Source organism: Bos javanicus, chromosome 27 (assembly GCF_032452875.1).
Source record: "Bos javanicus breed banteng chromosome 27, ARS-OSU_banteng_1.0, whole genome shotgun sequence".
NCBI classification, from domain to species: domain Eukaryota; kingdom Metazoa; phylum Chordata; class Mammalia; order Artiodactyla; family Bovidae; genus Bos; species Bos javanicus.
In genome coordinates, this window is record NC_083894.1 from 41,760,149 (window position 1) to 41,774,027 (window position 13,879).

Consider the following 13,879-nt stretch of genomic DNA (forward strand, 5'->3'; position numbering starts at 1 on the left):
GCCAACAAAGTTCCATCTAGTCAAAGCTATGGTTTTTCTAGTGGTCAATTACGGATGTGAGAGTTGGACCATAAAGAAGGCTGAGCACTGAAGAACTGATGCTTTTGAACTGTGGTGTTGGAGAGGACTCTTGAGAGTCCCTTGGACTGCAAGGAGATCCAACCAGTCCATCCTGAAGGAAATCAGTCCTGAAATTCATTGGAGGGACTGATACTGAAGCTGAAACTCCAATACTTTGGCTACCTGATGCAAAGAACTGACTTACTGGAAGAGACCCTGATGCTGGGAAAGATTAAAGGCAGAGGAGATGGGGATGACAGAGGAAGAGATGGCTGGATGACATCACCAGCTCAATGGACATGAGTTTGAGTGAGCTCCGGGAGCTGGTGATGGACAGGGAGGCCTGGGGTGCTGCAGTCCACGGGGTCACAGAGAGTCTGCCACTACTGAGCGACTGAACAACAACAACAACCCAGTTGCTGAGCTGTGTAATCACATCACGAGTTTGCAGAACCTTTTCTTAAAATGTATTTGTTTATTCACTCTTATTTTTGGCTGTGCTGGGTGTTCTGTGGCAGTGCAGGCTTTCTGCAGTTGCAGTGAGCGGGGCTGCTCTCTAGTTACGATGTGCAGGCTTGTCTTCATGGTGGCTTCTCTTGTTGCAGAGCACAGGCTCCAGGGTACACAAGCTCAGTAGTTGTAGTACATGAACTTAGCTACTCCTCAGCATGTGGGGTCATCCCGAACCAGGGACCCAGCAGGTGTCTCCTGCACTGGTAATTGTGTCCAATTCTTTACCACTGAGTCACCGGGGAAGCCCTGCAGAACCTTTTTTTTTTTTTTAGATGGCCTTATTCATTCTACTTTTGAAGTTATTTTTAGAAAAAGACCAAAAAAAAAGAAAAGACCAACACCAACGCTTTCGGAGAGCCAGAAGTCAAGATCTGGGCTTTCTTCTCTGCTGTTAATTTCTGGTTTGAGCCTGAGGAAGGCCAAACTGATGAAGACCGGTTCATCTCAAAATTACTTGCTCTCTCAGAGCCTTTCCAGCTATAAAGTTTTCTTAATTTATTGCATGGTACCTAGATTGCCAAGGGATCAAGTCCCCTAAGCACAGGTTCAGAAATAAGCCTTTCGAAAGAGACTGTGATCCACGGCACCCCATGTGTCTCATGTCCTGGCCTCTCTGGATCCCTCCGTATAAACCCAGCCCAGGGAGTCTCAGTTCTAGATGTACATAAGAATCACCCAGAGAACGTTTAGGAAATTCAGTGCCTGTGTTCCTACACCCTAAGACCACTGAAATAAGATTCTCAGGGGGCTGGTCTCAGATTCAGTATTTTTAAATGGTTGATTCCAAGATTCAATTTTCTTTTTTGACTGTACCATGTGGTATGTGGGGTCTTAGTTCCCTGACCAGGAACTGAACCTGGGCCCTCACCAGTGAAAGTGCAGAGTCCTAACCACTGGACCGTGTGGAATTCCCCATAAGATTCCATGCTTTTAAGCAGGATGATTCTAAGGTCTAATCAGTGTGGAAAACCCATGGTTTACCCAAGGGACCTATTGTATCACAGCATTAGGACGAGTAAAGAAACTGTTTCCCCAGCTCAGTAATCTAAGTTGTGATTGGGGTGTGATCATGGAACAAATCCTTTCAGGAACAAAGAACAGGTAGCTCTTAAAAGACCTTATGTTTTCTTTTTAATAATTACTCATAATGTTACATATAACAAAAATGATGAATTCACTTATATTAAGTATTTTAAAATAAAATACTGGCCTCTTTGCTGCACCCGTTAGCTCCAAGGGCCATTCCTGCCTGCACAGCGAGTGTGCACAGCTGTTTCCAAGGCACTCAGAAATCCTGAGCCTGATACTAACTCTGCAAGTGTGACCTAAGATCCTGGAGAAATCTACTGAGGAAGTGTATTGTCAGATAAAAACTTTTTAAAATTTATTTATATTTAATTGGAAGATAATTGCTTTACAATATTGTGTTGGTTTCTGCCATACATCAACGTGAATCAGCCACAGGTATACATATGTCTTGAGAGTCCATTGCACTGCAAGGAGACCAACCAATCAGTCCATCCTAAAGGAAATCAGTCCTGAATAATCATTGGAAGGACTGATGCTGAAGCTGAAACTCCAATACTTTGGAGTTGGACACGACTGAGCCACTGAACTGATTACATATGTCCCCTGCCTCTTGAGCCTCCGTCCCACCTCCCACCCCATCCCACCCCTCTAGGTTGTCCCAGAGCCCCGGTTTGAGTTCCCTAGGTCATACAGCAAATCCCCACTGGCTGTCGGTTTTACCGATGGTAATGTACATGTTTCCACGGTGCTCTCTCCATTGGTCCCACCCTCTCCTTCCCACAGACATGGAGAGCAGACTTATGGACATGACCGGGCGGGGCAGGGCAGTGTGGGAAGGAGAGGGTGGGAAAGACTTTTAAAATGTTTTCTTGTTCAGTGTTTTATTTACTTTCTATATTTAAAACTAAATGATCACAATGTGCAAACCATAAAGCAAAAGTTGTGTTAAAACAACTCGGTCGTGCCGTCCTCCACCCTCCGTTGGTCCTCCCCAGTCCTCCTCCTGGCTGTGGCATCTCTGACTTGAACATGATGTCTTTCTCACCTCCTCTTCTGTCCTCCCCACAGGCTACATCCCCAGTTACTTAGACAAGGACGAGTTGTGCGTCGTGTGCGGTGACAAAGCCACAGGCTACCACTACCGCTGCATCACGTGCGAAGGCTGCAAGGTAACTGCGGGACGGCCCCTCCCCGGAGCTTCCGGAACGCAGCCGGAAGGTTCGGTTTGAATTCGAACCAAACCCCGACATTCATGGGCTGTGATCACCCGGGTGTCTGATGGACCTCTTCATTTGGTGGGGGGGGGGGGTACATATTCAAGACAATTTTTTTTTCAAATTGAAAATAACTAGATGAAGTTTTGCGAGAGTGTGAGATCTGGTGGCGCTGTTACGCAGTCGCTCAGTGGTGTCCGACCGTTTGCGACCCCCCCGGACTGCAGCACGCCAGGCTGCAGCAGGCACGCTGGCCACTGTCTCTCAGAGTTTGCTCAGACTCACGTCCACTGTGTCTATGATGCTATCCAACAGGTAGAAAAATTGATTAAATAAAAAGAAATTGATAAAGGCTCCTTTTCAGTTTAAAAACGCATTGATATTTTATAACGTGTTACCCTCCCAAGAAATGACCATTTCTCCTCCTGCTTTATCTCGAGCATTTCCGGGGACAGAGTTGGCCTCAACCCCGAGCCGTTTGCCAGTGTGAACCCGACTGAATATGCTCACTTTCCAGGGCTCCATTAGGGACTATCTTTGAGGCTGCTTAGGTTCAATTCTGTGCTGAAACTGTCCAAACCGGCTGTTGGCACAGGCTGCAGTCCCTGGGTGAATGCTGGTTGTCCCTCAGTAATCACATTCTCTCCAGACTCACCTGCAGGAGACACTGGACAAGAATACGCCGGCAAACAACAGTCAGTGTGCTTGAGGAAAGTGAACCTGAATTTGCAGACTTACATCTTCATTATCAACATGACGTTGAGTTTCTGGCAAACACGTTTTGGTCCAACAACCTAGCCTAGGAGATACGTGAGTGAAGTTGCTCAGTCGTGTCCGACTCTGTGTGACCCCATGGACTATAGCCTACCAGGCTCCTCCGTCCATGGAATTTTCCAGGCAAGAGTACTGGAGTGGATTGCCATTTCCTTCTCCAGGGGATCTTCCCGACCCAGGGATCGAACCCGGGTCTCCCGCATTGCAGGCAGACGCTTTACCATCTGAGCCACCAGGGAAGCCAGGAGGTAAAGTTCACTGTAAAGGTAAACAGAGCTTAACCCAGGGCATTCAGCTGATGTTTTATAAAAGAGGTAGTGAAAAAATAAATAAATAAAAGAGGTAGTAAGTCAGAGAAAGACTTTAATTTTGTTGTTGAACGTTTTATTTACCTTATTTTAAATGAAATGATCACAAACTTTGGAGCAAAAATCATATTAAAATTCATAAGTCAGTCTTCCTCATTCATCACCTACCTCACCACCTCTCCTCTCCTTCCCTTCCTCCAACTACCTCCTTTTCTCCTAACCTTTGACCCTAGACCCCCAAATTCAACATGTTAGCTCGGTTCATACTGATGGGTGTCATTTCCCTCGTGGAAGATTTTCCATGCAAACTCCCTTCTTTCTGTGCACAAAATTAGGAAACATGTAGCCTGCTAAAGTGTTAAGATGATATATCCAGTGAAAAGAGGTCATTTTTAAGGTCTTAAGGCAAGACTCTTTTTTTGGAATGTGATATAATATTGCTCTCATTCATCCAGACCCCTTTGATCTAGAATTTGTAACCTTTTAACAAAGATTGGGCTAAAGGTTGCTATTACATCTATGAAAATAATATCATAAGGAGTTTGATGACATTATTTACAAATAAGTTGCGGCTGCTTATTAATTGGGAAACTTGCAGACTGTCTCTTGAAAGGCCAATTTTATGGGCTTTGTTTGAAACTGATAAAACCATTTCTGTAGATGCTTTCCCTCATTCCAAAAGCTCAGCGATTCAAATGGGTTTTTTTTCTAAATTAGCCCCAGTTAAGAAGGCTTTTACCTACCTGATTATGCAGTGTTGAGATTCTCTCAAATCAGTTTTTAATGACAAATTTTGAATTCTAGGAGCGACTCTAATGAAAATTCCATTTAACATTCAGCTTCCAAAGTGACTCTAAAAACCCAATGTACCTTGCAGAGGACTTGATGCTCACTGCTGCTGTTTGCTGTTTAGTCATTCAGTTGTGTCTGACTCTTTGTGACCCCATGGACTGCAGCCTGCCGGGCTTCTCTGTCCATGGAATTTTCCAGGCAAGAATTCCGGAGTGGGTTCCATGCCCTTCTCCAGGGAATCTTCCCTGACCCAGGGTTCGAACCCATGTCTCTTATGTCACCTGGGAAACCCAAGGGCAGTTACACAGATCACTTAACATAAGGACAGAGCATCTTGGAAAAAAAGCAAAAGAGATGTTCAAATGAAACAGGGCTTTTAAAAGTGGCCAAAAATGAAAAAAGTTGCACTTCAAATCTTGTTTATTCAAACCTATAATTTACAAGTATTTCTACCCACTACTCACAGTGTGCCGAGGGACTCTTTTCTTCCTGTTTTTGCCTGGAAGACAGTGGAAATCTTCCAGATCAGATGTTCCGTCCGTTGGGATAGGCCAGTTTTCATGCATCTTTTGTAGAAAGAAAGTTTATGCTCCTACAATAAATCACTTTTTAGCGCTGATTACGGCATCATCTGGACCACTAAGAAATGGATTCAGTTCTTCTCAAAATGCAGAGAAACGTGCCTAATGTCAGCTTATAAAAGCAAAACCTCTGCTCACCAGCAACTCATCAGTGAAAGATATGTCCTTACTCTGTCCCTGAGACATCTCTTTTATCTCAAAAAGATTTTTTTATAAGTAAATATTTTCTATCCAAGTTCACTCGCAAAAGTTGATGTTTCTCCCTTTTTAAAATTAAGGAACCTACCATCTTGGACATTTATTCAAATGAAGTGTTCCTTCATCATGTGTCAAAATTTGCTTCTATCATGCCTCAGGGGAAGCCTGAGCCTTAAAAAGGATCTGGTCCATGAAGTGCCCAAGAAGAAGCAGCGAGATGAGCCACAGAAAAGATGGCACTAAGAATGGCACAGCCTGCTGCCTCAACTTTTTTTTTTTTTTCCAAAATAAGCCATGCATCAGTTATTTCATTCATTCCTTCTAAAGGTTCCCAGAGAAGCCTTTTTGGAAAAATGCTCATTACGTCTGCTTCTGGTTCATCACCTCGTCCCCTCCCTGCTCCTGTCTGACTCCTCCGTGGGCCCCGCCCCAGGACACGAGCCAGTGTGAGCAGATGAGGGAGGAAGGGTCTCCTGACTTCAGGGGAACAGTCTCCCAACTTCAGAGCAGCGGTCAGCATGCTCGTGGAGGCCCCGGCCTTCAGTGTTGCCACCTCTAGGGAAACCAGAAGGAGGATGCCAGCCAGTGGCCCTCCTCCCTGCCTATGACATCTGACTTCTTGCTAGCATCTCTGTTTCTTCTGCCTTTCAAGCGAGTGCAACCCTCGAAGGGTAGGGGTGGGGGGTGGAGGGAGGAGTACAGGGTGGAGGGGGCAGGCGGGGAAGCTTGTTTCCCTCTGCAGGCCCTGACGTCCAAGCCTGGCAGGACAGCCCACCATGGACACCCAGGAAACACATGTCAGCCGCTGCCCCATGTGTGCTTTCAGGACTCTTATGACAGTTCGTCAACGTCATTCAAACTAATGGGCTCAGTGTTTAAGGATGCAGAGCCAAATATAATACGACAGCTCTTCTGTTAGGACTTGAGTAATAGAAGTGACCAGGGATGAGCACACGTGCCCTGACGCCGAGTCCCTGAGTCTCGGTCCGCCATTCCTCCGTGTTATTCTGCTTTGCCCGATGGAAAACCCTTCCTCAGACCTTTTCCTTGTAAAGAAGAGTTCCTGAGTCTGAGTGAGGAATATGCAGATGGTATATGTACATAATCAAAGCCAGGGCCGGTTAAATGGGATAATTAAAATTTGGGCTTAATCCTGGTGGATCAGCTGGTAAAGAATCTGCCTGCAATGCGGGAGACCTGGGTTCGATCCCTGGGTTGGGAAGATCCCCTGGAGAAGGAAATGGCAGTCCACTCCAGTGTTCTGGCCTGGAGAATTCCATGCACTGGATAGTCCTTGGGGTCGCAAAGAGTCGGACACAACTGAGCGACTTTCACTAGATCAGCTGGCATCTAAGTCCAATTTATGCAACCAAGTTGGAGGTTCCTTTAAGCTTTAACAGGCAACGTCCTTTAAAACCTGTTGTGCCTTGCTAATATATACTAAAACATACAACGATGTGGTTTTTTGAGAGTGGGTGAGAAAGGACAGTTTATAGTATGTTCATCTAAAACATTTAAATAATACAGTAAAACTGGACTAAGTTTATATCATATGAGCAGTTAAATAAGTAAGACTTGCAGTCCAATTCCCAGGTTCCAGTTCCAGCGTGTACTTGCCATGTGATTTGGGGCAAGTGATTTAACCTGTCTGAGGCTTAGTTTTTAATCCCCGCAGTGGAGATATTAAGAGTACCGACCTCAGAAGGTTGTGGGAGAGACGGAGGCCGTGGCACTTGTCTGCAGCACTCTGCACCGCGCCACTCACAAGGAGTGCTTTCTGCTGTTACGACTTGAGTACCATGTCCAGAAAGGATTCTCATGGGACACCGCCTTGAGGGTGTTACATGAGTCACCTAGGCCTGGGACCTCCTTCTTTCCTCAGGTGGCCCTCTCCTGTGCCTTGAGAGGAAGAAACACTGAACTTTAGGGCAAGTGTCTATAGACCCTGGAGAAACAGGGTGCTAGAAAAGGAGAAGTCCAATGCCTCGAGCTTTGGGGAAAATTTGGTAAAGAATTTGGAATTTTCTCCTCCCCAATGACTGTTGTTTTAAGGGCTATCTGAGCTGGTCACGGCCATCTCAAGAGTCAAAAACCAGAATTAAACTAAATCTCTAAAGGCAGTTAACACGTGCATTTAAATACTAGATAATTACATTACTAATTCACAGAGCATCACAAGTATCTAGCTTTTTTGTTCTCCAGTATAAAGAGCAAACCTCTTCAAAGCTTGGCTCAGACAGTAAAGAATCTGCCTACAAGGCAGAAGACCCAAGTTCAATCCCTGAGTGGGGAAGATCCCCTGCAGGAGGGCATGGCAACCCACTCCAGTGTTCTTGCCTGGAGAATCCTGTGGACAGAGGAGCCTGGTGGGCTACAGTCCCTGTGGTGGCAAAGAAACAGACACGATTGAGAGACTTTGACACTGTGGCATTCTATAAAATGAAATAATATAATTTATTTATATGACTCACTGTTTGCAAAACATAAGTGTGAACACCAATTTTCCCGTTAGCTTTGAGTAAATGCCAAAAAGATGATGGCTCCACAGCTTCTGACCTCTCCCTCTCCTCAGATTGAGACCTACTTAGATTCACTTTGGGTCAGCTGCCTGTACTGGAACAGGTAGAGCTACAGGCCTGTATCCAGGTGAGGTCCAAAACCAGCCACCGTGGTAGGAAGATGCAAAATGCTGGCGGGCCTTTATTTCTAGACAATCTGAAATGGCTGTCTTGGGTCTTTCTTTTTCATGTAGGGTTTCTTTAGAAGAACCATTCAGAAAAATCTCCATCCATCCTATTCCTGTAAATATGAAGGAAAGTGTGTCATAGACAAAGTTACAAGAAATCAGTGCCAGGAATGTCGCTTTAAAAAATGCATCTACGTTGGCATGGCAACAGATTGTAAGTAACAATTTGCTTCCTTTGCTTCATATTCAGGGAGTGGCGACTGGGGAAAGCGTGGCTCAAGGACAACAACCAGGCAGGAAAGAAAGCAGGAATGCTTGGACAGGGGGCAAGCACCCAGCCCTTTCAGGGACCCTCACTCCCACCCATGGCTGGTCGGTTTCCATCCGACCTTCGCCATCAGCGCCTGACTCCAGAGGCATCCGGATGATGGCTGAGGGACAGAGGTTAAACTGTCCCCATCACACTTGCAGGACAGGCAGCCACACTCTGTTTGCACAGAGGTTACACATGAGGGGTCTTTCCACCCACCTTGATGAGGTGTAATTTTCCACACAGCATTCATGTGGTCAGAACCGCATGGACTAATTCTCTTTTTTTTTCAAAAGCAGAGACAGGAATTTATTTTGTGGGCATTTTTGGAGTCAGGGCACTGGCAGAAAACATCGTGTTCAGAAATTTCTAAAGAATGTGAACTTGAGTCCTATTGCATGACTCGTCCTGCCATTGGCTTTTTGCTGTTGTTGGTATATTTTTAGCCCATAAAAACATTCCAAGCTGAAGTCATCCTCCCCAGTTTTCAAAGTGCCACAGCATATGGCAGTGAGATTAGCCGTCGGGGTCTCTTCTCCACACTGTGCAAGGGATTTACACCAGTCACTTTAATTAATCTAATCATGAAATAAGAATCATGCCATTCAGAATGTGTGCCCTCCCTTTTGCTAGGTATCTGGGTTACTAGTTTCTTCTGGCATAAATTTTTTGCACATTGGTGAAGGATTTCAACTTTTAGTTTAAAGAAAAGAGGAAGGAAAAAAGAATGCAGTGAGGACCTCATGAAGAGGAAAGAGTCACAGCCACATTTATGTGATAAACAGAGTTCTCTAAGAACAACAGCAAAAATCTCTGGAACGTCCTTGGTTTGCCCATTAAAGAAGACAGAAGGGGAATCTTTTATATAGAAAAAAAGGAGGAGGGTTGTGTCAGGGCGTGAGGCTGGAAACCATGGGTTAATCCCCACCTCTGGCTGAGTTCTTTGTCTCAGAAAGGCTTTTACCGGTTGCCAACAAAATGTCTGCTAAGGTTCTGTGGAGAGAAGGGACCTGCCGAATGTCCGTTGCATTGTTTTATTAGAAGTTAAAGATGCGAAAGTTGATGAGCTTTAAAAACTCAGTGTTAATCCACACTAGGTGGAAATTCATTTTGAGTGCAACTTGCTTGCGTGTGAGGCATTCATTATAAGAGCTCAGGTTTTATAATCAGAAAAACTGTTGGCGTCCTGGGCCTGCCACTTACTAGCTGTGTGCCCACTGACTTAACTTCAGGTTTCCCTTATGTGAAGTCATCGCTGATCTTAGGATTCAACTAGAATAATACACGTCCAATTTGCCACGGTCCCTGACACCAGGGAAGCATTTGGGGGGTGGGGTTATAAGCACAGCCCTCTCCTTGCCTCCTTTTACTGGGTGAACCATGCTGACTTCACGGGGCTCACCCAGCCCACCCACATTTCTAAGTGCCCCCCTCACTGTAAAGATCCAACCACGTCTCCACGATCAGGGTCTCATTCTGTTTATGGATTCACCAGGCACTTTTGGTTCCCTTCCTCTGCTATGCCTGCTTTTTTTTTTTTTCTTTTCCTAGCAGGTCACACCTTCCTCAGGAAATGGCCCTAGGACAATGATGTTCTAGGACTGCAGTCAGAGGTCCTGGGTCTTAGCTTGGTCCTGCCATTAACTTGCTGTGTGACTTTTGGGAAGTCATGATCGCCTTCTTCCTTCTCTGTGAAAGAGGGAGTTGGAGTAGATCAGAGCTGAGATCCAGCACTGGTAAAACACTACGACTCTGTAGTATGAGCCCTGAGCCTTTCCGTGCCACTGAGAGCTACTAAGCGTCTGGTGAAATGCTTTCCTTTTGGAAATTAACCACAGAAGTATAGGTTGCTCTTACCTGCACTTCTGATTCACCTTTTGCGTATCAGGGGTCCTCAACCTCTGGCCCTGAACTGGTACCACCTGTCAGACCAGCAGGAGCGTTAGATTAGAAATGACATGTGCAATAAATGCAATGTGTGTGAATCATCCCCAAATCACCCCCCAACCTGCAATCCACAGGGAAAAAAAGAAAGTGTCTTCCACAAAATAAGTCTCTGGTGCCAAAAAGGTTGGGGACCACGGATAAATGATACAATTCATGGCTTTATTTACTGAGCACGTGTCCAGCATCATCATACTGATACCCTGAAAAGTAGGTCTTATTGATCCCATTTTATACTGGAAAAATCAAAAGCTCAGAGACCCTCAGTAAGCTGGTCACACAGCTAGAATGTGGTAGTCTCAGGATTCAAGCCCCAGTCTTTCTAGATTCCAAAGCCTGGGCTCTTTAATCACTTTGAGGGTTGACCAGGAATACAGCAATGCAAAGAAAGTATCTGTGAGGGCTGAGCTTGGCCTAGCCAAGCTCCTAGCCACTCCAATCAGCCTTGAGTAAACAAATGAAGAGCAAGACTCCTTTTCCCTCTGAGAAAGGGATACCAGCCTCTGTTTACTGCTCCAGAATTTTTTTAACCTGAAGTCCTTACTAAGAGCCGTTTGGGGAGGCTAGGGCTGAGGGGAAGAACAGACACCTTAAGAGTGAACTCAGATGACTGGCTAGACAGACCCACCTATGACCCTCTAGGTAGGATGGGCTTTACCTGGCTCTGCTTCGTTCTTATTTAGGGTCACCCTCTGTGGAGCTAAGATGCCCGGTGTCCAAGTGTGTCTCCCCCACCCACCTTCGTTTTGGAAAGCTTGCTAGGCTTTGGGGAATTGGTGCTGGGGCTTGTGCTGGACAATGGCTAGCCGGTGGCAGTTTGCCCCGAAGGAGAAAGGACTCGAGGTGACCCCCTCTGAGCCGCTCAAGCCCCGCCCTGGTCTGCCAGCTGTCTGGAGAGCGTCTGCTCTGTGTCCCTCTCCCCCCGCAGTGGTCCTAGACGACAGCAAGCGTCTGGCCAAGAGGAAGCTCATCGAGGAGAACCGGGAGAAGAGGCGGCGGGAGGAGCTGCAGAGATCCATGGGGCACAAGCCAGAGCCCACTGACCAGGAATGGGAGCTCATCAAGACCGTCACCGAGGCCCACGTGGCCACCAACGCCCAGGGCAGCCACTGGAAGCAGAAGCGGAAGTTCCTGGTAAGACCCCGCCCCTTCCGCTTCCGCTTCCGCTTCCGCTTCTGTTTGCCTCTGTGCCCTGGGTGCTCAGAACCTGGGATGGTGGTGTCTCCCGCCTGTTATTGATGGGAGTGCAGAGCCAGTCTTCTGCATGTGAGTCACTGAATTCTAATGCAGTTAGCTCTTTGCTTCTACTGTGAAGTACGCCAGCCCTGGGTCAACTGATTAGCAAAATTCTTTACCTGCCAGCTCTCCCTTTTTATACTCAGGTCTTCCCTCAGATGCCCATTTATATACATATTTCATCCCCTAAACTCACTCCAAAATATCCCGTTTAGAATCACCCCTATAAAGAAGTGACCCATATATTGAATGTATTTTTACATCAATGGAAGTCAAAACATTGAGTTTTAAATGCTGTCAGGTCCAGGGGGACGATGAGAATCTGGAGTAGGGTTGGGGGAGGGGAGTGTAAAGAAAAACAGGCCTTTCCAGACCCTTGGAATATCCATGTTTGACATTTTTATAAAACTAGGCATTTTATGGTGGTCCAGGGCTTAGGACTTGGGCTTTCAATGCAGGGAATGCAGTTCAGTCCCTGGTCAGGGAGCTGGGATCCCACATGCCTTGTGGCCAGAACATCAAAACATAAAATGGAAAGAAAAATGTAACAAATTCAATAAAGACTTTAAAAATGGTCCATGTCAAAAAACAAACGAACGAAAACTAACCATTGTGAAAGGCCTTCCTATCCATTGCTTCTTTGGACTTCACGACACTTTGGGTTAGGTAGGCTGGAATCACCATCCTGGCTTTACAGGTATGCAAACCAAGCCCCAGGCCTTCCAGTGTCCCACCTGAGGTTTGCCCAACATAAAGTGGCCAAACGGCCAACTTGGGTTTTGGGCCCAAGTCTTCAGCCAAGATAGCATGATTTTAATTATTAAAACAGCCACATCCATACCTTTAACTCAAAGGCTTGTAATGCTTTTCTCAATCGTCTGTAGAAAGAACCAGGAAAGGCATTGCACAGAATGATTTGCCAGTAGACTTTCTTCAAGCTGTAAGGTTACCCAGGCGCAAGGTTCTGTTCAGGACGTTGATGTTTACAGAGCCACTGCTTTACCCACCTGTCTCCCCCCCGTCATGGAGCTGACGTGAAGTGTATATTTTTTAGATCCTTGATATGTTCAAGGAACTGTCCCGCTTGGTCCAAATGCAAATAACTGTTTCTCCAGGATATTTTTTCCTCGAGGGATGCTGGGGGAGACAGAATGCCTCCATCATCCCGTCTGTCTCTACAGTGAGCTTTGTTTCTGTCAGCCAGTCCCCTTCTGTGCCTGGGCCACCCCCGATCTCCTTGGGGGAAGGACAGGGTTCCATTCAGCTCTGTCACCTTCAGTGTCTGTCACATGTGTGGTTGAAGCTGACGGTAGCTTTTCCCTAAGGTGACTGCCAATCAATTCTTTTCTCCCTTTCTTCACCAAGGAGTGGTAGCATCTAGTCCTCTCTTCCCTTGAATCTGGGCCGGGCTGTGATTCCTTGAAGCGACGGATTTGGGCAGAGTGACTCCTAAGGCTGGGTCATAAGAAGCCTTGCAGTTTCCAGTTGGTTATTTTGGAGAGGGATGCCATGTGGTCTCTGAGGGAAGCCAACTGCCCTAACAAACTAAAAGAGTGAGAGTTCCCCTGCCTTGAGACCGTCATGCTGGGAGGAAGCCCCAGGCAGCCATGTGGAGAGACTTCCTACCCGCCCAGGCACCAGTGGTGTGACTGGAGTCATCTACAGATGACACCAGTCTCTGCTGAGATTTCATGAGGGACCCCTGAAGAACCACCCAGAACTCTGAGACTCAGTGAAAATGTATTGTTTTAAATGAAAAAGTAGTGTTTCGGGTTTGGGGAGAGTTTGTTATGCAGCAGTAGATAACCAGAACTGAGCGCAATAAATATCTGTGAAATGGATCATCGAGTTCCATGGATCCACCCTCAGAGACAGCACAGCTAAGCCCGCCGTCTCAGCCACTGGACACACTTACACATGCTCCCTGCAGCTGGGTGGTTGTAACTGAGTGTTTATGCTCAGGATTAAAAGTGACTCTTGGGGGTTGTGAATTATTCCTGCAAGGCCGTTAAAAATCCTTCATTAAAGGCAGCTTTGCTTCATAAGTATCCATGTACGGAACTGGCTTCTATACACGAGGACTTGCATCTCCTGTGTGGCCAATACCACTTTTTTTGCTTACAACACCACTACATATATTATTTCATTCATTTTTATGTGATGATGGCCCATCTTGTCTGGAAAAATATTTGAAGAGGCCAGTACTTTGGCCACCTCACGCGAAGAGTTGACTA

At 46.2% G+C, this 13,879-nt stretch overlaps 1 protein-coding gene and 1 long non-coding RNA gene across 10 annotated transcripts in view; one reads left to right on the forward strand and one right to left on the reverse strand.

The window, feature by feature from the left end:
• THRB (thyroid hormone receptor beta) overlaps nucleotides 1–13,879 on the forward strand; it is a 439,443-nt gene that overhangs the window by 408,236 nt on the left and 17,328 nt on the right. For all 9 annotated transcript variants that reach the window (XM_061404702.1, XM_061404699.1, XM_061404700.1 and 6 more), the window contains 3 exons: nucleotides 2,671–2,771; nucleotides 8,222–8,369; nucleotides 11,338–11,543. In XM_061404702.1, the coding sequence (XP_061260686.1) occupies nucleotides 2,671–2,771; nucleotides 8,222–8,369; nucleotides 11,338–11,543 (455 nt within the window). The remainder of the gene's footprint in view (nucleotides 1–2,670; nucleotides 2,772–8,221; nucleotides 8,370–11,337; nucleotides 11,544–13,879) is intronic.
• LOC133240091 (uncharacterized) lies at nucleotides 8,224–11,525 on the reverse strand. Its single transcript, XR_009734101.1, has 3 exons — nucleotides 11,454–11,525; nucleotides 10,323–10,387; nucleotides 8,224–8,268 (listed from the first exon to the last, which is right to left on the reverse strand). It is a non-coding gene; the product is annotated as an uncharacterized LOC133240091 (long non-coding RNA).